Source organism: Panicum hallii, chromosome 2 (genome assembly GCF_002211085.1).
Source record: "Panicum hallii strain FIL2 chromosome 2, PHallii_v3.1, whole genome shotgun sequence".
Lineage (NCBI taxonomy): Eukaryota > Viridiplantae > Streptophyta > Magnoliopsida > Poales > Poaceae > Panicum > Panicum hallii.
The window spans coordinates 14,664,220-14,689,339 of NC_038043.1; the positions used below are offsets into that span (position 1 = coordinate 14,664,220).

At 41.4% G+C, this 25,120-nt stretch overlaps 3 protein-coding genes across 4 annotated transcripts; 2 read left to right on the top strand and 1 right to left on the bottom strand.

The window, feature by feature from the left end:
* The first annotated feature begins 3,353 nt into the window (after positions 1-3,353).
* On the top strand, positions 3,354-12,550 carry LOC112879968 (RNA pseudouridine synthase 4, mitochondrial-like). 2 transcript variants are annotated; one of them, XM_025944411.1, is made up of 11 exons: positions 3,354-3,811; positions 4,424-4,495; positions 7,081-7,221; positions 7,306-7,353; positions 7,437-7,514; positions 8,818-9,014; positions 9,240-9,345; positions 9,467-9,559; positions 10,847-10,958; positions 11,771-11,817; positions 11,944-12,550. In XM_025944411.1, the coding sequence occupies exons 1-11, from the start codon at positions 3,479-3,481 to the stop codon at positions 12,304-12,306; spliced, it is 1,590 nt and encodes a 529-aa protein (XP_025800196.1). In that variant the 5' UTR covers positions 3,354-3,478; the 3' UTR covers positions 12,307-12,550. The 2 variants fall into 2 exon arrangements, with proteins under 2 accessions (XP_025800196.1, XP_025800197.1); XM_025944412.1 differs by lacking the exon at positions 8,818-9,014 and having other exon boundaries at positions 3,365-3,811; positions 9,232-9,345.
* Positions 12,551-12,744: 194 nt separating this feature from the next.
* Positions 12,745-16,353, bottom strand: LOC112879969 (pre-mRNA-splicing factor 38). Its single transcript, XM_025944413.1, has 6 exons — positions 15,975-16,353; positions 15,714-15,835; positions 15,528-15,618; positions 15,240-15,369; positions 15,082-15,155; positions 12,745-13,374 (listed from the first exon to the last, which is right to left on the bottom strand). Exons 1-6 carry the CDS (start codon positions 16,262-16,264, stop codon positions 12,912-12,914), a joined length of 1,170 nt encoding a protein of 389 aa, XP_025800198.1. The 5' UTR covers positions 16,265-16,353; the 3' UTR covers positions 12,745-12,911.
* A 2,032-nt stretch (positions 16,354-18,385) lies between these two features.
* Positions 18,386-19,893, top strand: LOC112882080 (CAX-interacting protein 4). The gene has a single exon (XM_025947059.1). The coding sequence runs from the start codon at positions 18,498-18,500 to the stop codon at positions 19,620-19,622; it is 1,125 nt and encodes a 374-aa protein (XP_025802844.1). The 5' UTR covers positions 18,386-18,497; the 3' UTR covers positions 19,623-19,893.
* Positions 19,894-25,120: the final 5,227 nt, after the last annotated feature.

The following is a 25,120-nucleotide window of genomic DNA, read 5'->3' on the forward strand; positions in this document are numbered from 1 at the left end:
GGCGACGTCTCCCACTCCTTGATGCAACCGGAGGTCTTCCATCTGTAGCATCACCTGTAGGGCCAGCTTCAGCAGAACTAGGCCCAGCATCATTGTTCGGACAACGTTTATACGTGTGTTCACTCTGATTACATGCACTGCAGCGCTGTATCCTCGTACGGAGCTCTGACTCATCCATGTCATTACGAATACGCCGTGTCTGACGGCGCCCTCTCTTAACCCAAGCTGTTCTCGGATCTGGAATATATATTACAAGATTCGCTGCCTTAGTGAACGATCCAACCATACGGAACCCATAGATCTCATACTATCAGGTGCTAGCAATTGTCTCCTTTCTGAAGTAATGGGAAATATATATATCGATAAGATGTCCAATATCCACACAAGCAGCCATTACATGAGAACAAGGTATGTGCAGCAACTTTGGCCTCATGCATGAGCAACAACAAGTTCCATCAAACTTGAGGATACACTCCTTTACAGGAGTTTGACGTCTCATACCACGTCGTGCTCTGTCTTTGGGAGCTACCTCAAACTTGAGCTCCTGTGTACCACATTGCCGTACGTGCTGTAGCTGGGCGCTAGCTGCCTTCTTGGTCATATAATCTATCATCATTCTCCCAAAATATCTGTCAGGATCTTGCATGTATGCCTGATTTTTAGTGAAACGATCTCTAAAGTAATCGGTACACCCGTGGATGATGAATTCCATAATTGCAACCAGTGGAAACCTACGAACACCTCGCATCACCCAATTATAAACCTCGGCAAAGTTGGTGGTTATTATGTCATACCTTGCACCATCGGTATCGTGAAGCAACACCCACTTCTCCTTCGGTTCATTCTCAATCCATTCAGAAAAGGTTTTCACCGCTAACCCAGACCTTCTGCGAGTACGTGCAGTATCTGTTGGCAAAGGACACAGGGCCTCTACTTCGTCCTGTGCAGTTCTGGTTTTTGCTGCGTCCTCGCTTCTTTTCTTCCCGGTCAATTCATCAAGTTTCTGCCACTGCTTGTTAAATTTTTATTGATTTGTTTCGTTGCATAGCCTCTTGGACGTATCCATAAGGTGTTTGTTCTTGAATTGGCTGAAAAAGTTTGCACCGATGTGTCTCATGCACCACCTACTGCAAACATCACGTCACTTGGGCGGCTCTCCGGTCTCCACACACCCCTCCTGCAAATCTAGTATTGCCCTTAGTATGCCGGCGTGATGATCATGAATCAGGCAAACATCTTCCCTATCCCGAATGACTGCAAACTTAACCCGTTCTAGGAACAGGTACTAACTGTCTGTGTTCTCACTCTCAACAAAAGCAAAAGCAACATGAAGCAATTGATTGTTTCCATCCATTTCAATAGCTGTTAGTATTTGCAATCTATACTTTCCTGTGAGAAAGATCCCATCGATGCACATGATAGGTCAGCAGTGTTGGAATGCGTTAATGCATGGACCCAAACTGAAAAAGGCCCGCTGCAATATGAAGGGCTGACCTTGTCCTCTGTCTAGACTTTTCAAGTCATAATAGCTTTCAGGATTTCTCTGACAAATGACGGCAGCAATCGAGAAATATTATCATATGCACCTTCGAACGTCCCAAACCTCATCTCCAACACCTTCTGTTTTGCACTCCACATCTTGCTGTACAAGATGGTATACTTATACTTCTCCTGAATATGCCTGATAATAGACTTTGGTTTAAATGACAGGTTGTCTACTATCATCCCGTACATCTCATTTGCAATGTATTGCGATGTAAGGTTGCGATAGGATTTCTGCACGCCCGGCAAATGACAAGTGTGCTGAGTGACAATTGAGCATTCCCAATAATCTTTCTATTTGCCCTTATAGGCATGCACCCGTCACGGACAACCCTCCTTCACACATACCACATCGTACTTACGAGACTTGCACTCGACTGTTTTGAACTCTCGCATAAGAAAGAGACCAACACTTAACAGCTTCCTTCACCTCATCAATTGAGTGGTACCTCGCACCCTGAACAACTTCGTTCTCCCTGCAATCCCAAGGCACGCTGGATCTCTCATCTACAACAAGATGACTGAAGTCGCTGCTTACCCATTCTTCAGGCACATCCTCGTCATCATCAGACGAATCGGCATTCATTGCTTCATCCAATTCACATTCTTCGTCTTGCAGCTGTTCAACAATAAAGGGTAAGTTCTCCCCCTCATCAGCCACGCATTGAGGTGTTGCGGTGCCACCTGCCTCGATGTTTAGCTCCTCAACTTCTTTATCAACATTTTCATCCCCCGGAGCAGCTTCAATGTTTATCAAAGGGTTCTGGTGCACACTGACAAGGAGTACCAGTGGCCATTGCCAATGACTTGCATTTTGCAGATAAGTTAACCAGTCCTTGTTGCTTGCAAGTGGCATCAGCTCCCAGATTAAAGCATGAGTGGTACGATTTATGACGCACTGAACACTCACAGTGTGTATCTTCTGATTAATCCTTAATCCGCTCATTAACCAGTTGCATAGGGATTCAAATGTCCTCTCGTGCAGTCTGATAATTCCTCTGACCGCACAGTTGAATTCACTTAAAATCTACCCCATTCGGCCCATAAATCACATTTCCTTCTCCGTAATATATACTGAAAATACCATTCTCGGAAGACATATATGTCAATCATTAATAAACTAGTTATACTACATATTAATACACAACGACCCTAAGTTTCAGCGATTTCCAGATTATATTTTCCAGATTCTAAACTATTCAGAATATAAATTATACTAAAAATAATTGAAAATACTAAAAACTATTTAAAACATAACTACCTTAAGAAATATTTCCTAGATTATAGTTATTTTTAAATAATTATACGACTAGAATGAGAATATACCTCCAAACCGACATGTGAATAGGACTTCGCCGCTTCCTCTTCTCTCTTCCTCTCCTCTCTTTATTTTTTTCCTGATTTTTGCTGAATGAAATGGGAATTTAGGGGCAGGTGAGGGCTTATATAGCGGGAGGGGGGGGACCTCCCGCCGCCAACAGGCGGCGGGACGCCCCCGCGGCCATGTCAGGGGCCTCTTCGCGAATAAGAAAAGTTTCTTATTCATGAAGAGACCCTCGGGAGGGGCCTGGAAATAGTTTTGGAACCTCCCGCCCGTTGGATGGGCGGGAGGTCCCCGGCCCCACGCCTCAACGCGTTGATCGGGCGGGAGATACCCATTTTCCGAAATTTTACCAATCGGACCCCTTTTTCGAATTTTTTTAAACCCTTTTTTGAAAAAAGTTTTGCACTGACTTTGTTAGAAAGCAAACACCAGAACTTGTTGCACTCCCAACTGGCCTGCTAGTTGCTGCCTATTTCCAATTTCCATTTCTAGTTGATTGGCTGGGCCTAATCTGACGGTTTGTTTGGCAAGGCCCAAACCCGGCCTGTAGATCCAACGGCTAGGAGGCTAGGAGGACAACCGAAGGGTCGGAAGACACCGACCGAAGACTCGATGGCGACGAGGACGGCGGCGCTCCTCTTCCGGCGCCGGGCCGCCGCGGCAGCTCCAAAGCCGCTACAACAGTACGTCGCCGGTCTATCCACCGCAGCGGGACACGATGTTCTAGATGACGGCGGTCGCAGTGGTGGTGGGGAGGGGAACAGGAAGCAGTGGGTGGAGCTCCCTCCCTTCGCACCGCTCGATGCCAACGCCGCCGCGCAAGCCATTTCCCGAGGGGGTGGAGGAGAAGGTGCGTGCTCCAACGCCACGGCGATCAGGTGGGTCCGGCGCTGCTGCCCGCACATGCCGGCGTCGCTGGTGCAGAAGCTGTTCCGTCTCCGCAAGGTGCGCCCACCACATGCTCGACCAAATGCTACACTGCCCGTATTCCTCCCTTGCAGTTAGTTCGCATATCTTGGAAAGGAAAACATGATAAACTTCGTGTTCGTCTTGTGATCTTCCATAATTAGTTGATCTTCATCCTTGTGGATGATGCATCTCTAGTTGATTTACATTTCAGCATGTGCAAAAGAATTCTAAAACGTTTGTACGAAGGGATATGTATGAGCATGTGTACCAAAAAGACTTACTTAGGTCAAGTCATCTCACTTTGGATGCAAATTTAGCCCTCATGCACAACTTCCCCTCGGTAGTATGCTCATGTGATAATGTTCGAAAGAGGAACATTAACAGTAGAAGACCAATGAAAAAATCATAGAGGTAGGTATTTACTTATAAAAGTTCCAAATCTATGCACGAATATTCCAAAACTTGGCACTCTTGGGCAGTGTAAGCGTGAGGTGTACTTTGTAGGGAATTGGATCCCACGTCTCTAGTCCCCCCCCCCCCCCCCCCACCACAAACACCACCCACCCACCCAAAAAAAAGTGCTGCTCCAAGAAGTTACAGTTTATTCTCTGAGAAGATATTTCTTGCGCTGTCTATTCACTATTGCAGGTTAAGAGGAATCTTCTGACTGCTGATACCTCTTCAACAGATGGCATTACTGAGCAACTCCGGTTGAGAAGGGTAACGAATGACATGAGTTAATCAGAAATACCTGACAGTCTGAGTTTTAATTTTTCCCTTTAGATGCTTTTCCTTTACAATTTGTGTAGTTTGGAAATTGGGATACATCATATATTTGCTTTGCATATGCACAATTTTGAGAAAATATGTGAATAATAGTGTTCTTTGAAAGAAATTAAATATGTTCTTGAGTGAGGTATAGCCTTATGGTGTGTGCTTCTGCAATGGCCTCTTAAAAACATTTACGTTCTTAAATCAAAGTAGCTAACATTAAGGTGGAGCAATCTGTGTTCCTTATACACAAACTCCTACTACTCATGTAAAAATGGTGATAAAATAAAAGATTTGCCTTGGTGCAATATATAAACCTATATGTATACGTAATAGTCAGTTTGATTTAGGGCCAGTTTGTGGTTGTTGTGCTGTGCTGCTCAAGGATGGTAATTTAACTAATGCTAGTAAGTTTTTTCTGCTATGGATCCTAAAATGATGCTCATAATCAACTCTCGCGTTCAATCTGGAAAGAAATAAATGCTTTTGAAAATGACACCACAATGCCAAACGAATCCTCAATTTTAGGTTGGTACACAGAGTTACTCCACCAAGTATTGAATTTTGTGGACTTTGCACCATCCTTTGCCCTTGAGAATTTGATACTCGATGTGTCACAGGCATTTGGTTTATGGGCCTACATATTAGTGAAATAGAGGATTAACAGATCCTTTGCTCTTTAGTTATGGCCTATGATATTACTGTTGCTTAAATGAGAAACTTGGTAGCTTGTGATTATGGTTTATAATTTATATGACTAGAACATTCGGCGTGCTTCGCGCCCTATCGTTTCAACAATCAAATATAAGTATTAGACAGCTAAATTTATGTAAGTCAATGAAAGGAGTCAATGAAAGGCAACAATCGCTTGCTCTATCTATTTCAGATGATAGATGCATTTACATGAAAAGTCGATCACGAAATCATAGTATATGCTAAAGAAAACATCATCAGTAATACTTGTTCTATCCATTAGGACTCTTGTTCGGCATCTCAATCATAAAACACCCGATGAACAAACTGTCTATCATCAAACACCCATTGCCAAATACAAAGTGGGCATATACCTGAACAGCAAGTACCAAGTGACTGAGTCCCTTGAGGTTCATGACTCCGGCGTGCTAAGAGCAACACGGTCTTCCGACCGTCGATCATCTAGCCGATGTTGCCATTGGCCACTGCCGCCGCCACCCAGCACGGTTCTGACGGCGCCCTCAAGAAGTAGAGCAAAGGGACGATGGGTGGTGCTAGCTGAGCAGCGACGGGTGGCACGACGACCTCTTCCTCAGCGTGGCACCCTCCGTTGCCCACAGCGAATCTAAGCAGCGATAGAAATTCGAGTGATAGGAAAGAGTAGAAAGAGGGAGCAGCCGGGCGAGATAGAAACGGAGGAGAAGGCGATGGACGAGAAGAGATAAGGTGGGGACTACCATGTGCCTCCTGACGTGCGGGCCAGCAGCTGCAGCCCCGCCCTTCCCAGGGGACTTCTATTCTCAGCCTCCGCGATCGGCTGCTATGCTATCACAGAACATGTGTCCCACCACTATTGCATGCACATCCCATGTACTGCAGGAGCAACTAGTGTTTAAAAAATAAATATTGTTTGAAAACAAATAAAAATGTTCAACAGAAAAAATGTTCCGAATGTATTCCATAAAAAATAGAAGTTGGTTCGAAAATAAAAAATGTTCCAGAACAAGATATAATATTTCAGAAAATAAAATTGTTTTGGAACAAATAAAAATGTTTTAGAAAAAATATCATCTAAATATAGGCAAGTGTGGTCTAGTTTTAAAGATCTCAACGTAAGAAACGCAACGGTGCAATCGAATTTAATTTGGATAACTGATTTGTGAAATAGAGCATTTTTTTTTGTTTGGATGTATGCATTGCACGGAAATCGAGGCTGGTGAGCTGCAGCAAATCCCTCTCCCGCGCTCTCTCGCGGCCACCCTCACGCGCTGATGGACATGCATCCATTTCCACCCGGGAAGTGCGGAGAGGAGAGGAAACCAGGGCATCTTTTAATCACTCCGATGCAATAGCAATCACTGACCAAATAATGACTTGGACTGGTGGTATCAGCACCAAAGTCAACATAATGCTTCGGTTTTCAGAAACATTCATTTGTATTTTAGCAGTTATCACTTTATCAGGACTATCTAGTTCACATTTTCTTCATTATTTGGGGAAGTTTGTGGAGCAACAAATCTTTCTCATTGTTTTCTCTTTTTTTCTTTCATTCCTGCAATTTGTATCTCCACTATTTTTTCATGCAACCATACTGTTCGCCTAATAAGTGATATCGCAATGTCTAATTCTATTATGCTACATCCTGCACACGTGTCATGCTTTGATGTAGTTTTTATGGTCTATTGCCAAAGGGAAAAAAGTGGCATGGACGAAGAACAGCCAATGATATTATAAAGCAAGACAAAGTTTAGTTTTAGCCTAATGAGGTCATAAATCACAATGTTTTAACTAGTAACTAGTCCTCTCTTGCAGTATGTGACCTTGTTTTAATTGTTTGAAAGGTTTCAGCGAAAGATGAACTTGTGCCTGGTGATATTCTCTTTCTACCAGTTAACATTCAAGAATCTTCTGTTGCTGAGAAGACCAAGAAATTCGGTAACAAGAATGAGATTGACTTTATACGCAGCCTTGAGATCTACAAGGTGTAAATTTGTATTTATTTTCTTAAAGATATGTTAATTTGATTGGATGGTAAATGATCTTATTGGCATCTGTAATTTTTTCAGGATAGGAACATCATCGTGCTCAATAAACCACCTGGAATGCCAGTGCAAGTACATAATTCTATTTCCTTCTCCTGCAGCTTCAGAAAATTTACAGCGCCTATCTAAAACCTTTTTGCTTCTTGATTCTGAAGGGTGGTGTTGGCATAAAAAACAGTATTGATATGCTGTCCCCGATGTTTGAGGATGGTTCTTCTGAAGCACCTCGACTGGTGAGTTTTGTACATTGCAATGCTACTTACTTGCAGTGACCTTGGTACATGTATATTATTATGCAAACCTGCTGTATCATCTTAACTAAAAAGAACTGTTACTTCCTTCAATGAGATAGAAGGGTTAACTGCAATATGCATTGAAGAGCTTCCGGCTCTTTTTTGTACCTTTATAAAAGGAGTTTGCAGAATTTGAAGTTCCAAATAGAATAAGATGTCTAATAGTATTAATCCTCATCTTAAAGTCACTAACAAGAACACAACACAACTTTTTTTTGTCGAAAAAACAATAGCGGTGTTTTTAGGTGATAATTTGCACAATATTAAAAAAACAAAGCGATTGTTTTTCAAAAAAAAATGCACAATATTACTTTTGGAAAATGGAGCATAATAACTGCCAAGAAAATTGTCATTCCAATATTTGTTTAGGTCCCTCCATTCTAGGGCTGGATATCAAGGGTGTTAACCTGCTCTCCATCTGAAGGTTGTCAACCTGCATAAGCACTTAAGGTGTGGTGATTGAAAATAGTGTAGACGAAATGTAGCAGCCATTTGGCTATCATCTCTTTCAACAGTGCACAAATCTGTGCTAGAGAAAAATTCATTATTGTTGAGTGCATTTGTATGAGGCATTAAATGTCATGTACTAGAGGAGTTAATTGGGGTTAGTGCTAAGTCCTGTAATCATGTTGGAGCCTGCTGTAAGGGTCACAAGCATGGGATGACTTGTGGACTCAAAGCCAGGGCTACGAGAGTGGCGTTGTTATATAAGGCACAAGCTGTAGATGATGAACAGAACTGAAATTATCTGTCATTTGCCCTTCTCCATTCTTCTCCACCCATGAGGCTATGACTTTCTACTTCCTGATTCCTCTTTATGATCCTACCCCAAATCCCATGCTGTTCCCAGTTTACGCTCTAGAGTCCATCTCTTGTGACATTAAACTGTACTAAAGGAATGGTCTCTCTGTGGCCTGTGAACTTTTTGACAATTCCACATGCCATTACTGTGGGTGAGAAAAAAAGACTATTCTGGTAGGCATCTTTAGAAGCTACTACTGATTAGGCAGTGTTGTGTGTTGTAAGCTATGTTTGATTTAAAGAAACTGAGGACGGCATGAATTTTTCCAGGTAGAGTGGTAGATCAGTCTTAAATTAGTGAATGCTATATTGTTTCAAACTGGCAATATTTTAATACTCTGTATTGTAGTGTTAAGTAGCATGTTTTCTGAGATTATTCAAGCTGTTGCTCAGCAAGTTGGCATTATGTTGGTGCCATTTCTATAAACAACTTGTTTGTTAGGGCAGCTCCAGTGCCGCGTCGATTTCTGCAGAGCGAAGAAGTCGAACAAAACTTTGGTTCGTTACCTGCTGTGTACACATCGATTCCCCTGGTCCTAAACCGATTTATGGGGCCCGCATGGTGATTAAAGAAATAAAAAAGGAGCAGCATTCTCTCCCCTCTGAGCTGAACCCAGGGGACATCCACTTGCCTTCCATGTACGAGTTACTGCCTGCTGCTGATCTTTTTATTGTCCATGGTTCGACTTGTCTGCAGAGGTCAATTGTAAAAAGATACCTGCACGGTTCGGTTGCTGCAGTGTATAAATCGAATGCTACTTCGCTCTCTGTTCGATTTGGATCAACGCTGGAGCTGCCCTTAGTTTATGCATGACTTCCCTGTTTCTTAATTTTCTTGATTCTTTTACTTTACAAGGTCCACAGGCTTGATAGGGATTGCAGTGGTGTCCTTGTTCTGGGAAGAAACCAACTTAGCGCTTCCATTATGCATGCTATATTCCGTGAGAAAACTGCTGATGCTGTAGTTAATGTAAGTTAAAACATAATTCCTTAAAATATTATTACTTAACATTGCACCACTTTGTATTATCATGCAACAGCAAGGTTCTTATTTTCACATGTATGTTGACAATATTGTCCATTATGTCAAGGGTACTCAACAAGTACTGCAGAGAAAATATGTTGCGCTTGTTATGGGAAGACCTAGGCATCCCAAGGGTTTACTGTCGGCTCCACTTGCAAAGGTTTGTACGAATATTGCTACAATTCCTTTGCGTTTATCTTATAGTCCAGAAATGTGCACAACTCAGTGACAGTGGACTAACCTGAAATTCTCTTGAACAACAACCTCAAACTAGGATTTCTATATCTGAAAGCTATTTACTTGTATGAACAAATCATTTACCTTTTTTTAGGCCATCAGGTGTATTGCGTACTTGTCGTATGGCAGATCAGAGGGGGACCCTTTCGTTTTCAGCAATGTTGTAACATTATACTTTCGAGTTTGGTCTGTTTTTTTTCCCTCAAACACACAGGGGAGCTGCCTATTATTGTACTAAAGAAGAAGAAAAAGGTAGAGCTCTCAAACCAAGGTTAAAACTTTACACACTCAAACCAAGGTTAAAAATTTTACACACTCAAACCAAGGTTAAAAACTTACATTCGTGCCTGTGACCAGAAAAGAAACAACCTCAAAACAACCCAGCCATGCTAGTAGCAACTCCATCAAAGACACAACAGTTCCTATTATTCCATAGGGTCCAAGAGCCAAGGATGACAAGGGAGACACTTTTGCACCTGGCCATCTACCCGGCCACTAGGCCTATTCCATTAATCCTCTTCCCATCCTCGGCTGAAGGTGACAGCACTTGGATATGTAAACACTGGAGGAGATTGAACCAAAATTCTCACGAACACACAATTGCTGAGAAGGTGGTTAGTTGTCTCCTCTTCTGAGCACAGTGAGGACTTTCTTCCTGCCAGTGAATATTGCAGCTTTCTCCCTCAACTTTGTACAACTGGCGATATCCACCCGTACTCTATCTCTGGCAGTCAGCCAGCCACTGGCTTGTTTCTTTTAGATAATGGAAAGGGAGTTCCGGCCTTTTGCATCATCCGATTCATACAGCTCTAATTCAATATTACAATGATTCAATTTTTAAATGTAAAGAGAGATAACAAAAGCGAGGAAAAATACCATTTCTATTTTTTGGGATACATATATAAAAATACATTTGTTCTATGTACAAGTTAGTGAACTACGCTAAGTTAATCATCCATGTGGGTAACTGCATTAATAATTTGTGTTAGGTGGGATATCAGTGAGTTTTGATCACTTTGTTGGTCGCTATTCTATTTTCTTCAGTCTCAAAAAACTTTTCTTTCTTTTCCTACACCTTTCGGACCTCTGATCCATCTCAGAATTCTTCCTCCTTTTCCATGGTTTCTTCACCAACTATATTGCTTGCCACTTCCTCCTGGCTGCTATTCCCATTGGTAGTATTTAATGGTGGTGCTTTGCACTTTCACAGGTTGTATTACCAGATGGCAAGTCTGAGCGTCTGACTGTTTGTGCTGGTTCAAATACTACCTCTGTTCAAGATGCTTTGACCGAGTTCCGAGTGATTGAATCTTGCCCGCAAGGTATGCAAGAAGCAAAAAGTTGCCTGTTGGAGAGCAAATGCTGTTCTTTTTTACTGAAGAAGTAAATAACTGCTCTCCTGGAATAAGTAGCATGAGTTACTGTAGAACTCTTGGCCACTAATGCTATTGATAAGATAGTAAATAGCTATCAAATGATATGTGGAAAAAAACGAATTCCGTTAGAGAAAATCCAAGCATAGGCAGCAAGATAAAACTGTAATGTAATTAAGACGTACTAGCAAATATGCCCGTGCGGTACTACGGAAAGCCATATAAATGAATTGATTAGCATATAAAATGTATATATTATACACCGTACGTACTTTATCATAACATAGTACGTGTCGGTCGAGGACTTTAGTCTTTTTCTATTTTACTCGCCAAACGTTAATTCTAAATGGTTTCAGACCCTTAACTCAACATACGGTCATCCTAATTCTGATTAAAACTCCAATTGATGGACCAGTGAATCAATGCTTGCTTTAGTAATAGTAGAGATTTGTCTGATCCGGTATTATCGATCTATCATTGATGTTCCAATTTCATATTTCCTAGTGCTTTAACCTTATATTGTCCTGGATGATGATAGCCACTGTAAGCTTAGCAAACAAATCAGATATTCAGCAATCTGTTGCTACCGAAGCATGATGCATCATTTTATTGAAAATTGTTGTCTTTTTTGTGACGAGTTTGTGAAATTATCTGTAAGGAGCAAAATGTGATGCGGTGAGACTGCTTTAAGTTTTGTGGACTTCACTTACAAATAACTATTATTGTGGTTCAATAATATTGAAAGTTTGCTATAATTGTAGGCTACACTTGGTTAGAACTATTTCCTCGTACAGGAAGGAAGCATCAGGTAATTATAATACTCCTATGTCAGTTTTTTGTGAACAAACTAGTTTCATCTTTACTTACTTGCAAGATATCATGATCACGCTAAGTGCTCTGAAAAACTTGGTCCTGTTTCTTCTTGAACCGCCAGCTCCGAGTCCATTGTGCAGAGGTTCTTGGTACACCAATTGTTGGGGATTACAAGTACGGACGACAAGCGCACCAGAACTGGTCACCTCTTCCCATGCCACAAGCAATCGACGAGGAAATGCTCAAGAAAAGGAAGCTTCCCTTTGGGCTTGCTTTGGGTGGTGGAAGTGTAGCGGAGGAGCAGCCTCAGCTGCATCTACATTGCAAGCAGATGATCCTTCCTGACATCTCAGAGGCTATGCAGCGCCTGCAGTCTTCAGATGCTGACCATGATTTTTCCGATCTTGAGAAGCTCAGCTTTGTTGCTCCTTTGCCGTTGCATATGCGGTTGAGCTGGGAGATTTTGAAGTCCGTAGGCAAGTAATAATGCAAAAGCTTCGATTGGACAACCTTAATGCCAATGTTAGTGGTTGAAAGATGAGATAAGCAGAGAAACAATGTTGATAAAAGAAGTCTTGTGTAGTTTACATTGTTCATTTTTATTGTTTCCCTCCAGAGAAAACCTGCTTTACATCATTACATGTAATGAACAATGATAGTTATTCCTTCTCTTTTAACATGGAACTGAAAGATTCTTCTCTTTTAACATGGAACTGAAGGATTCTTTACATTACTACATGTAATGTCTGGGACACGATCAACCTACACGACAACTGGACAACTGGATCATCTCGCTCCCTATAAGCACCACATGCAGCAATAATATGCAGCAGATTAGTGGAGCCTTCTTCAAAGCATAGCATGACGTACAAGATAGCTGCTTTCCTGCCTCAGACAGCCACAACTGAAACAGGCATCACGATGGACAACTAACCAATCAGATGACATCATTACATCAACGTAATAATACAAGGTAATTACATGAAGGTGGGAAAGCCAGCAAAAAATGTTGGATGCATATCCAGGTCAACATTTCCGGTTCAAACTACCTGAGCTAACAAGCTTCAAAAATACACTACAGCAAGAAATCTACTTCAGTGGTTTCAACCCTAGAGAGGCCCGGAGCTTGTTCATTTCTATGATCTCAGGATCATTCGGATCCGGAGCATTCCCTTCACCCTTCTTCTCTTTCTTTTCCTTCTTCCTCTTTGGTTCCTCTCTTGTGATGCCATCCTCACCACGCCCTCGAGGACTCACACTACCACGACCACGCCTCCTGCGGTACTCTCCATCTTCACGGTCTCTGTCTCGTCGATCCCTGCTCCTTGAGCGGCTCCTATGCCTGCCACGGTCTCTGTCTCGGCGTTCCCTTTCCCTACCATCCCTCTCACGGTCTCGGTCCCTGTCTCGGCTGTAATCATCATCTCGCAGGCGGTGACGATCACGATCCCTATCCCTGTTTCTGTCCCTTTCACGATCTCTATCTCGGTCTCTTTCCCGTCCTCTCCCATAGTCCCTATCATAACCCCGATCTCTATCATAGTCTCGGTCCCTGTAAAAAACAGAGATAAAAGTGCCGCAGTTATTATCTACAGGTGGTTAATTCAACAAACATCAATATTCACTGCAACCACAGGCAAGCAAAATTCTCAAATCAAATGTACAAAGACATAAAGATCCACATGGCAAGAAAGAGAAATATAGTCATCATCACCTATTGAGGTACAGCCAGAGTAATACAATTGACTTGCATGGGAATCAAATGGAACAAGTGTCATTAGTAAGATACACAATACCAGTATGACCAAAGTGTTTCAATTGAATATCCCATAAGTTCTAACAACCTTTTGAACTTCCATTCATTATTATCAACACCTGACGAAATTTTTTGACTAGCTCTATGTTTAGTTAAATACTTAACCCTGTGCCTACTAACTACAATATAAGATGATTTGTAAATTACTTGATAAAAAATCCACCATTCTCCCAATTTTTAAGCTACAATGTTGGACAGAGTGTTTGCAAATGCTGATACAAAATCATTAGCATTTCTTTTATTCCATTACAGCCTTGCTTTACTGAAACCAAACAAGATTTGATATAATCATCATTTGCCTGATCATTAAAAACATATGATAATCCATCAATAAAAAAATAGGACAAAAGTCCATCACCCCCTATACACTTCTTATACAGAAATATAAGTATTTAAGTATTTCACAGAAACCAAACATTACTCGTTATACTTTCATGAAAGCAAGATATGGTCAAAACCAGAAATGCCAACACAACTAGAAGATATGCAAATGGAGAAGAAAAGAAATGCCATAGCCAACGGACTTCAATGTGAACTAAACAAAGAAGTAACATTCGATAAACAAGATGTTTAATTCCAAAATGTTCGTCTCTGTATCTGTTTGACCCATCATACTTCTCACTGCACACTATCAGTGCAGAGAAACCTGGCAGAGCCACAATTCACTCTAGGAAGCGGTTTCCCTACCAATGGCTCTTGATATTAACATGCCATGGCAGTAACACTGATACTAAACGCTGCAATGATACAGCAACAGCTTCCAGTATATGATATCAAGAACAAGAATCAAAAGCATCTAGATTTGAAATCATAAACTAAGCATGATGTTTTTATCACCAGAACATTATTTGAAATTAAGCAGCTTCTAAGACCAAAACAAGCAGATATCCTTTGGTTCATATATTCAACATTATCTGCCGTATACGGTTAGGACAAAAAGGAATGAATCTTTGCTTTATAGTTAGCCAGAACTCAGATAATATGTGCTTACAGCTCAAAAGATCTTTCCCCCTAGTTAATGTCAACAGAACATTAGTAAGAACAAAGTTCTGCAAAACGACACTGGTGTATGTTCTATAATGACAGTTAGGTATGGCTTTTTATTTGGATCTACCAAAACAACTATATAACATGCATGTGGTTCACTTGATACTTTACGAATCAGTATGACTTGCAGACTGGCTCTAATGAATAGTAAAAGGGACTGGACTTCAAGGTCCTTAATCAGTCAAAAAGCATTTTAAAACATCCAGAGATCATACAAATCAAAATCAAAATAGTACTAACAGCTTGAGTCAAACAAACTCTGTACTTTTTACTCCGAAACCTAATTTTCACACACAAGCAATATTGATGCTAGACAATAATTAGCAGTCAAAGAAAAAGTAAGAATAATTCAATAACAAACCGAGATACGAGTGCAGCTCATAAAGAGCAGCATACCTGTGGTGCCTTTCATGTTTCCTGTCCCGGTCCCTATCCCGTTCCCTTGCAGGGCTCCTTCCACGATGATTATCCTGAAAGATAGTAACGAATGGATTCAGATAACATGTTAATGAACTTGGTACAATGATTGCAGATTGAATTGAAAAGTTGTTTACCTTTTCACAGCCGTTAGGCTCGTCAATTTCCATAGGTTGTTCTTCCTCCTTGTCTTCCTCTTCTTCCTCAAAATCATCCTCAAGTGCACTTCTTCTTGGTTCTAGAGTTCCAGACGCTTCAAGAACCCATCTGTTCAAAGAATCCACAAAAGTCCACACATGAGAGGAAATTGAGTTTGAAGAGTTTTTTGTAATATATGAGCATGCCAATACAAATTACAAAATGCCGCAAGCAAAATGATTTTAGTGCATCACTAGGCTCAATGAACGTTTGAACTAAAAACAAACCTTTTCTGGATGCGGGGCAGGGCTGTATCACAGGAGTAGTCCTTGGTCAGCAACTCATCGATGAACTCATCAACATGGGTAAGTGTGAACTCTGACATGAAAAATGAATACCCTTGTAAATGCAAGGTCAAATATTCACCCCTAGTTTATTTATAATTACTAGTGTGAAAAAAAATTGGTGCATACGTCCATCGCTAAGCTTGTGCCTGATCTTGCGGTAGTCATTGTAAAGCGGCTCCAGATACTGGTAGACATCGGCGACGGTGCCGGTGAGGCGCAGGTAGAAGGCCCCAAGAACGCGAACATACCTACTCACGGAGAAGAGCAACATCACTGACATGTTAATTGAACAGCCAAGAACTGCCAAGTCGTCGAGGGAAAACAAAACAAAAATACAGGAAAAGAAGGGAACAAATTAGAAATTGGTAGAGAGAAAGGAAGGCGCACTTATAGTCCTCGTTCTTGATGAACTCGACGACGATGTCTTTGTCGGGCTGGATCTGCAGCATCTTGAGCGCGAGGCAGAGGAACGGGGTGGGCTTGCGGTTGCCGCCGTAGGTTCCGCCGGTGTGGTCGAGCTCCATGGCCTTGTCGACCAGCGTCTCGGCGGTGAGGCCGAAGCACTGCTCCTTCCAGTAGGTGCTCTGGTAGATCTTGGAGCGCACAATCTTCTCCACCAGGTTCTGCGGGTTCGTCCCGTGGATGCTCTTCGCGAGGGGGTCCGTGCGGTTCGCCATCCCTTCGGCACCCGCGCCCGGCGGCGGCGGCGGCTGGGTGGACCGGATTGGGGTTTGCGAACAAAAACCCTAGATATAACCGGCCGTGCCTGAGGCAGGCGAAGGTTATGAAAGAGAACCGGCCTTGTCCCAGTCCTTGTCCGAGGTCGGTTGGGATCGACCGTTCGAGCTCCGAGAATCCGACGGCTCCATGCCCTTTTTTATAAAATATAAAATATTGTATAAATTGTGTTTACGGATTTATAGAAAAATAATATTATACTTGCATAAAAGCATAAAACTTACATAAAAAATTCATAAGTAAACAAGACAAGCTTCTAAAGTGGAATTTGAAGTTGGGTTTCTAAAGTGGAATTTGAAGTTTTCAAGTTGCCAATCTTGGAACAAGATTTTGGATTGGCTTCAAAAATCAATTTCTACATCATATATTAAGTAAGTCCTATATTATTAAATTCACCTTAACTATCAATAAGTAGAAAAACTATTATTATATCTTAGAGTTTTCTACCGCTTTATTTATCTTGTAAAGGTGGAATATCTCTATGGTACTATAAAATTATTATAGGTCAAAAATCATGCAGAAAAATTTGTTTTAGACATCAATGTTTGGAAGTGCTCGTAATTACAATTCTTCTATCCTTTTTGTGTAAAACGGTGAAAGCATGATCAAATTAGAATAGTGTAAATAAAACGGTGAAAGTATGGTCAAATTAGAATAGTGTAGATAAAGACATAACTAGAGGTTCAACTTTTCATAAGTTCTTATATAGTGTTTTAGACTACTAAATATGAATTTCAAATCAAACCTACTAAGTGTGGTACTCAAAGTATCAAAGTATCTAGTCATATTATCAGTCTAAATACTACACTAAAATAAGATAGAGGAAGTAAGATACAGCTCCTTGCTCAGAGATGACACTACATTGAGTTAGCCCAGCGGCAAGGCACTAAGTTATAAAAATTTTTACCAATAATTAGGCTCATATTCACCATGTATTGCAATAAGTTTTTATATACTTTTTTGAGCAGTGCACTATGGTAATTTTAGTATCAGCTTCATCCCTATTCTTGCTAAATGGCCATCACATATCAGATTTTGTATTGACGATATCAGATTTCGTATTGATAATAATATATAGATAGTTTACATTGATTTAGGACGGTTAATATATTAACTATGAGATCCATGTAGGTTCAAAAATTATTAGATAACATAAAAAATTTATATTAATCTAAAATAAGAATAAAATAACTCAACAAGACATCTCAATATGTAAAATAGCTTCACCGCTAATAATTTTTGGAGCCATAGATGATGCATCTAAAAATTTTTGTGTCCAAACTTTTGCCTTATTGTGAGATATGTAATCCGATTAAACGTTCAAATTTTTATTCTAATATTTTAGAATTTCATTTATAGTAAGGAGTCAAAATTTATTCCAATAGTTCGAGAAAAGGTAAACACTGCTCTAGAAATAATCAAATGCAATCAATTATGTAAACTCCACATTTGGAAATTCTTCAACATTTATGGTAACAATTTTCTTCAACAATATGATAGTTGTATGGTTGTCCCGTGTGATTTCTAAAAAGGCAACAGACACGAAATATCCGCGGATGCGCAGATAGCAAATCCGGTGGGCACTTATACGGGTCTAAGTTTGTGCACACGGATACGGGTCTAAGTTTGTGTCCACGGATATGTGCTAATAGGTATGAAAAGTTGATACCTGAATCCGTAAAACCGCCAGATTCGCTGCCATGTGGGTCCAAAATCCGTATGTATAAAAGATCTCTAATGCTCTCGGCCGGCCGGCGGCATAGCCGGTCCCACCTTAGTAGGCTGCTCATCTACTCCTTCTGCTTGCGAGTATACGAGTATGCCTATGGGCAAGTGGTACCTGCGGATTGCGGGTAGAAGCAGAGTTTTCTATCTTTGACGGGTGGTAGATATAGATGCGGATACAAATTTTTCCCGTGATACGGTATATAAAGCATATATCTGCGTAGATTTTACCCGTTTTAGTGACTTTGTCCAGTGTTCACACACGCCGACTTCCAGAGAGCTCTGCGGTGCTGTATTCGGTCGCCGCGGCTCCATTTTTTAACCCCCATCTGACGGTCGGGCAGACCGCCGACGCGCTCCCCAGTCGAGCCGAAATCAATCCCCAATCCATATCCTCCCCTCCCACCAAACCCTAGCCCCGGCGAGCCATACCGGCGGCGATCCAAGATGCCTGCGACGGCGGGGCGCGTGCGCATGCCCGCGAACAATCGCGTGCACAGCAGCGCGGCACTGCAGACGCACGGCATCTGGCAGAGCGCCATCGGGTACGACCCCTACGCGCCCGAGAACAACAAGCAGCAGCCGGGCCGCCCCTCGTCCTCCGTCTCCGCCAACGCTGCCGCCGCCGCCGCCAACGACGCCAACGCCGCCGCCGCAGCCGCCGCCGCCTCCGGATCCGGGTCCGGCGACGGCAACGCCTACACCAGCTTCCAGGGCCTCCTCGCGCTCGCGCGCATCACCGGCTCCAACTCCGACGAAACACGCGGCGCCTGCAAAAAGTGCGGCCGCGTCGGCCACCTCACCTTCCAGTGCCGCAATTTCCTCTCCGTCAAGGACCTCGACCTGGACGATGCTGACGCCCAGGCTGCCGCGCAGGCGGCTGCACAGGCCAAGTTCGAGGAGATCAAGAAGAAGGCTGCAGCCGGCGGGAATGCAGATGAGGTTTCCGATGAGGAGGAAGAGGAGGACGAGGACAGCGATTCCTCTGATTCCGACATAGATCCTGAGCTGGAGAAGATAATTGCTGAGCGCGAGCGTGCCAGGAATGGGGGAAGGAGGTCCAGGGACGAAGAGAAAAAGTCAAGCCACCGCCACAGGAGCAGCAGCAAGAGAAGATCAAGGCACACCAGGAGCAGGAAGAGCGATGATAGTGAGGATGAAGAGGAGGAAGGCAGAAGAGGCAGAGACAAGAAGAGGGCTAGCAGATCGAAGAAGCATGAAAGATCAGATGAGGATGTGAGTGATGACAGTGAATCTGATAGGAAAAGGCACTGGAAGAGCAGGAAGGACAGGAAGAGGCGCAGGAGCCACCACAGGAGTGACTCATCGGATGAGGAGGATATATCTGGAGGTGAAGAAAGGAGGCGCCGGCGCCACCAGAAGCGGCGCCATCACCGGAGGGAAGCATCTGACAGTGACAGTGGTGGTAGTAAGTCTGCAGCTGAAAAGAGATCCAGCAGGCGGAGGAGGCATCGCAGGTCTGAAAGCAGTGGGTCGGATGAGGATAAGCGACATGATCATCGGGGAGCAAAGCATTCCGGGGAGAAGAGCAGGGACCGCAAGAGGGGCTAAAGAGGAGCATTGAATTGGTAATTTGCCCTCAATGATGTTATTGAGTCCCTCCATTTATCAGCTGGTCCTTCAGTATCTGTCTTGTCATAAGTGTGATACAATTAACACGTGATGCTTGTTATGTATAACATATTGGTGTATCAGTATATGTCTGTCTGAAAAATGAAACTACCATGCAAGCGTAATTCGATAATTCTGAAAAATGGAACTGTAATTCGATAATTGACAAGGATTTTTTAAATATCACTTATGGGGTTGCCTTCTCCCTCAATGGTACTGGAACAGATAATTAGCATCAGACCATATTTCGTAGAATGATGGATCCAGGAAGCTGCCAGTTTTGTCATGTTCGATCTTGTACATATGGGAGTAGTCCTTTTAAGAACCAATATTATTAGGAGAACATGTCTTTTTGGTGTGATGGCTTATATTGGTCATAGCATAATGTGTCTTAGATGTTTCATGCTGGGTATTTTGATTCTAAGTAAATTTATGATGGGACATGCTTCTGAGATATTTATAAGATTTTGAATTGTCAACATTTGGAACAGTTATTTTGTCTTTTAACGAAATTGTTTTGAGGTGACAATGTGTTTTTAAGCTATGGTCTCAATGAATGTTGGAGTTAGTTGTACAACTAGGCTTTTGAGGACTTCGATAATCAATCTAGCATGTGTGCTTGTAGAGTAAATTTCTTACATGTATGACTCTGCTTTGCGTTGCTCTAAATGTGTTGGATAATGTTGGTATAACAATAGTAGGAGCTTTGTTGAGATTTTTCCATTTCCAGGACTCCAGGCTTTCCAAAGTCAAATGGTGATTGCTATATGGTTGCTGTATGTTTGTTGAGTGCTGATGATAGTAATCTCATTTGTCCGCAAGTGAACTTGAACCGTATTAGAACACTTCATACTGCATTCAGCCTTGACAGTATGGGTGCATGGTGGGATGCCCCAAAATTTTTGCACCAGAGGTATGCATGGGTCAGCCACCCAGAAAAAAATTACACCAGTATGGTTGGTTCATATGTTGCAGTGGCAGGACCACCTGTGCTGCTGCAGTGTGCCCTGCAAGCCTCCTGTACAACTGCTACTACACTTAAACTATGGTATTTGATGTGCTGCTGTTAATTTCCTTTCCTCTGGAGTGGTTTGCTCGTGATCATTCACATAGTATGATTTCATTTCTGTTGAGTGGCTAGGTCCTATGTGCTAGCATGTTTAGATATTGATTCTTGATGTGCGTTTGGTTGCTTGCATGGGGTTTCCTGGACCTGTATTTTATACCCTGGATAAAGGGAAATGAGCCGAGTAACTGTGAAAAGCATGGTGTTTGGTTGGTTGCATGGGTGGATGCTGTGCTATGGAAATGTTTACGAGTGGGCCTGGAGGAGATGAGATGCATTCAGCGGGCCTGCATGGGCAGAGGCAGTTGATATGGGCGGGCGTATCCACTGGGTGAGGATGGGGGCATACATTTGCATCTGTTGATGCAGGCAACCAAACGCTCTTCTCTGAGTTTATACGGATCCTCGGTTGCAAGATGGGCTTATGCCTTATGCAAGGAACCCAACACACCTTTGGCTAACATGCAGTAGTTATTAAATTTTGTAAAATAATTTTTTTGGTTTGTTCTATTTGCGATCATTATGTGAATGAACTGTTAAGGCTGCTTTGTAATGCCGTGAAAAATGCTATAGGTTGCATGGTTCAGGAAATTTGATCTTGCTGACCAGAGTTAATTATTTTGCTCAGCAAACATTGTTTGGCAGTGTTTTCTCCTTTAGGTTTTTTTTAGTGAAAGTGTTTTCTCTTTTAAATTACAAGCTAAAAACTGTATTTTAGGTCTGAACTATTTTGCGCTGCGCAGGAAAAATTTGCAGCTTGGGTTGCTAGATGCCTGGATTAAATCATCAACATTATTTATGTTCTGAAGTTACAGTTTTTTTAGCTTAAATGATGCGAGAAGGTGAAAAGCTGGTTGAATATCAACTTATCTGTAGCTTGGAGGTTACTAGGTGGGATCTGTAGCTTCAGCGTGTGTCTGAAGGTTAAGGTGTTATTAAATTTTTTGGTAGACAAGGTTAAAGATTATATGCCCCATTTGCTTACATGTGAAGCTCTTGTTACTCGGTTTATATTTGTTTGGCGTTGGTGCAACATGTTTTTCATGTCACTAACTCTGGAATGTACCACACATTCAGGCTCCTAATAGATGCTAGCATGTTTTTGAGAAATCTTCTCATCTTCGCCTCTTTCTAGTTAACATGTTTTGTTCCCTTGTCAGAAATTGCTTCATAATCTGTAAGTCTAGCCTCCTGTGAAAACCTTCCTGCTGCCCACATTGGAGATTTTGCAATGTGCATCATCCTTTGAAAAGTCCTGACTTATTGGGTTCTCTCGGGTTATTCAAGTATGCAGGTTACTGCTATAACTATTAGAGTAGTTCATGTGATGGTGCTGGTTTATATAGACTGAGAGCTCATGAATCTCTCAAGCTTCGTTTGGGAATTGGAATGCTAAACATGAATAATAACCACGTTGTTGACTGTCGATTCCTCATCTAGTCATCTAGTTAGTGTTTTTGCCGACCTATTTGGAAATGAGTTCTGTTGCATGGACCTGAGAGGTTAGGTGGCTCTAGGTGGGATGGTTGCCCTTGTTTTCCTAAACAGTGGGTGCTGATAGCTACATTGGAATTAGCATACTCCCTATCTTGACACGGATTAGGCCTCAGTTCCTTCGTCAGCTGCCAGGAACAAGATCAAATAAACGTTGCTTTTTCTTTTATCTGGTATCTGCTCAAGCTATTAATCACATTGCTCAAGTTACTGTTGAGCAATATGATATTGAGGCTGGTGTGCTTGTTTGTTTCTTATCCTAGTACCTCAGTGATAGCCACAAATGGAGATTTTACAATGTTATTTGATTTGAAGCAGGATGCTATTGAACACTTTTTTTTTTTATTACACTATTAGGTTGTTAGGGCCGGTTTAGTAGGGATTTTGCAAACCGTTTCTATCTAGAAACAAGATAATTTTGACCAAACTGAATCCAGAAAAATCAGAAATCGGGAAAAAGATCTGCTTCTCATGAGAATAAGGCCATTCCCAGTGGTAGTTTTATAGGGTTTCATGCATATTAGTATGGTGAGACATTTCTATGCATTTCTACCTCTACCACCGACCAAACCACCTTAATTAATTTGATTTGTATTTTAAGTTAGTTATATATGGCTGGAGGATGAGTGGAGGATCTGCATGTAGACCTTTGAGGTTTAATACGATGAAAGTGAGATTGAAATTGTCTGTGTTCTCGCACAAGATATACATGTACTTGAGCGAGAAGTTAGGAGTACAACTGAACAACTTAGTTCATGAAATAAGAATTTTTTAGACCAGTTCATGAAAAAGAGTTGCACACTTTGGTAAGTGTGCTTGAAATATGACAATATTATGACTAAACGAGTTTGTTATCCATTTACATCATGTTGAAGTACTTGAAAGGAAAAGCTAAGTTGAAACGTTGACATGCCAAATGGTTGATTTGTCAAAACTTTTTGTATGTGATGAGATACAAGAATGATAAGAATAGTCTTCTTGTTAACGTTTTGTCCCGAATTTTTTTTTAATTAGCTTGAAGTGAAGGTTCTATAACTGAAAGCTTGAAAGAGCAGCATTCTACTGATGGGAAAGACATTCAGTAAAAACATACTCAAAATGTAAAAATGTGACAGGCCGATGGGTAAAATATCATGTGCATGCTGGCCTTTCATTTAGAGCTAACAAGTTGTGTGTTCCAAATTCGATTATTGTTACTCCAGGTGGACTGATGGCCACCTTGGACATTGGAAACCTATATGATGCTATCCGATCGACCATTTATATTACCAAATATGAGAATAGATGTTGAGAGATATACCCATATAATTTACATTTCATTACCAGTTACTAGTATTTCTTAGGAAGACATAGAATGGACTTTTTCTTAACTAGGTGAGTGTCCGTGCGTTGCTACGGTCAGAAAAAAATACTAAATAAGAAATATATCAACATAGAGTAGCAATGCTTCATAAAAATTTAAGAAGTTGCTAATACAAGAATGTTTGTTCATAAAACTGACTAGAGAAATCAAATCACAATCCTACTTTATATCTTTCCCTGTGATATGCCTAAGATAATGTTTTATATTTGCAGGAAGTAGCTCATGATATCCACACAATATTTACGAGGACTGGCATATCCAGGCATCGATCAACGTCATAATTAAGAAGCAAGGTGTTAGCTGTAATTATATCTATATCAAGATGATCCGATGGTTTAGACAAATGTTACGGATATACGATGTGTTTAGCTCAGAGATAAATGAGAAACATAAATAGTAATGCTATCCTCCATTTTACATTATTCACATTTATTTATTTTGGTATAGATATTAAACATACACAAAAATATTTGAACAGGAAATAAAAAAATAGAACTATGATTGCCTCGCATCTATGGTGTAAGAACCTCCTTATACACAATATTTTTTGTGAAAGTACCATTCCCATTTGGGATATATTTCTTCTCATTCTTTTTGTTTTTGACTTCGCATTCTTTTTACCCTTCTTCTTCTCACTTTTGTTGGTGTCGTCGTTTTCCTCAATAGCATAAGGTGGTTTCACGAGAATCTTAATATTCTTCTCGAAGTAGCTCTAAACATCGCAACATACAACTGGCTATGAGAAAATATCGGTTCAGGAAGGTACATACCAAAATTGGGAATTGTTTGATCTTGTGATTTGTTGACTGTCATGGCAAAACTCAATCTGATTGGGAGCTGCTTCCTTTTAAATTGGAAGGGGAACATCTCGTTGTTGGATGGGCATAAGGGTATCCGAGGGAGGAAAACCCGTTTTCCAGCATGCTGATCTAACACAATTTCTGCATCGACTATTTCTATGGAAACCTCGTACAACCAGTCTTGTACCGTTACATAGCTTGTTAGCGGGATCTATATTCCTGAGCAATATGACAGGACAACCAGCCTTGAGTTTTAGCACGTGAGGGGGAGCCCGTTTAGGGTCAGAGTATTAAGAAACTCCGCTGGATAATAATTATGAGGATCAACTACTACAACATCAAAACTATGGTACTCCATCTCACCACCTTGGAAAGTGCCTATCATCTTCATATTAATCTTATCGACCCAATCATTCCTGTTAGATAATATAGCTCTCGATGTGATGTAGTCTTTCTTTAACATGTTCTCATTGATATTTGGAAATATGCAATTAGTTAATGTATCAAGATCACTTGCCTTCCCAGTATACGGTATGCAAATCTCATCTGGTAGTTTCACCTCACCGTCGGAGTTAACCTCCTCCGTTCCACCGCCAATGCGCAGTAAATGTTCTGCAAACCAAGGGTCACTTTGTGCCCTCATGTTGTGAACCAACTTAAGATGCCGCATGGAACCCCATAGATACGACCTCCATAGCGAAGCATCAACGATTTG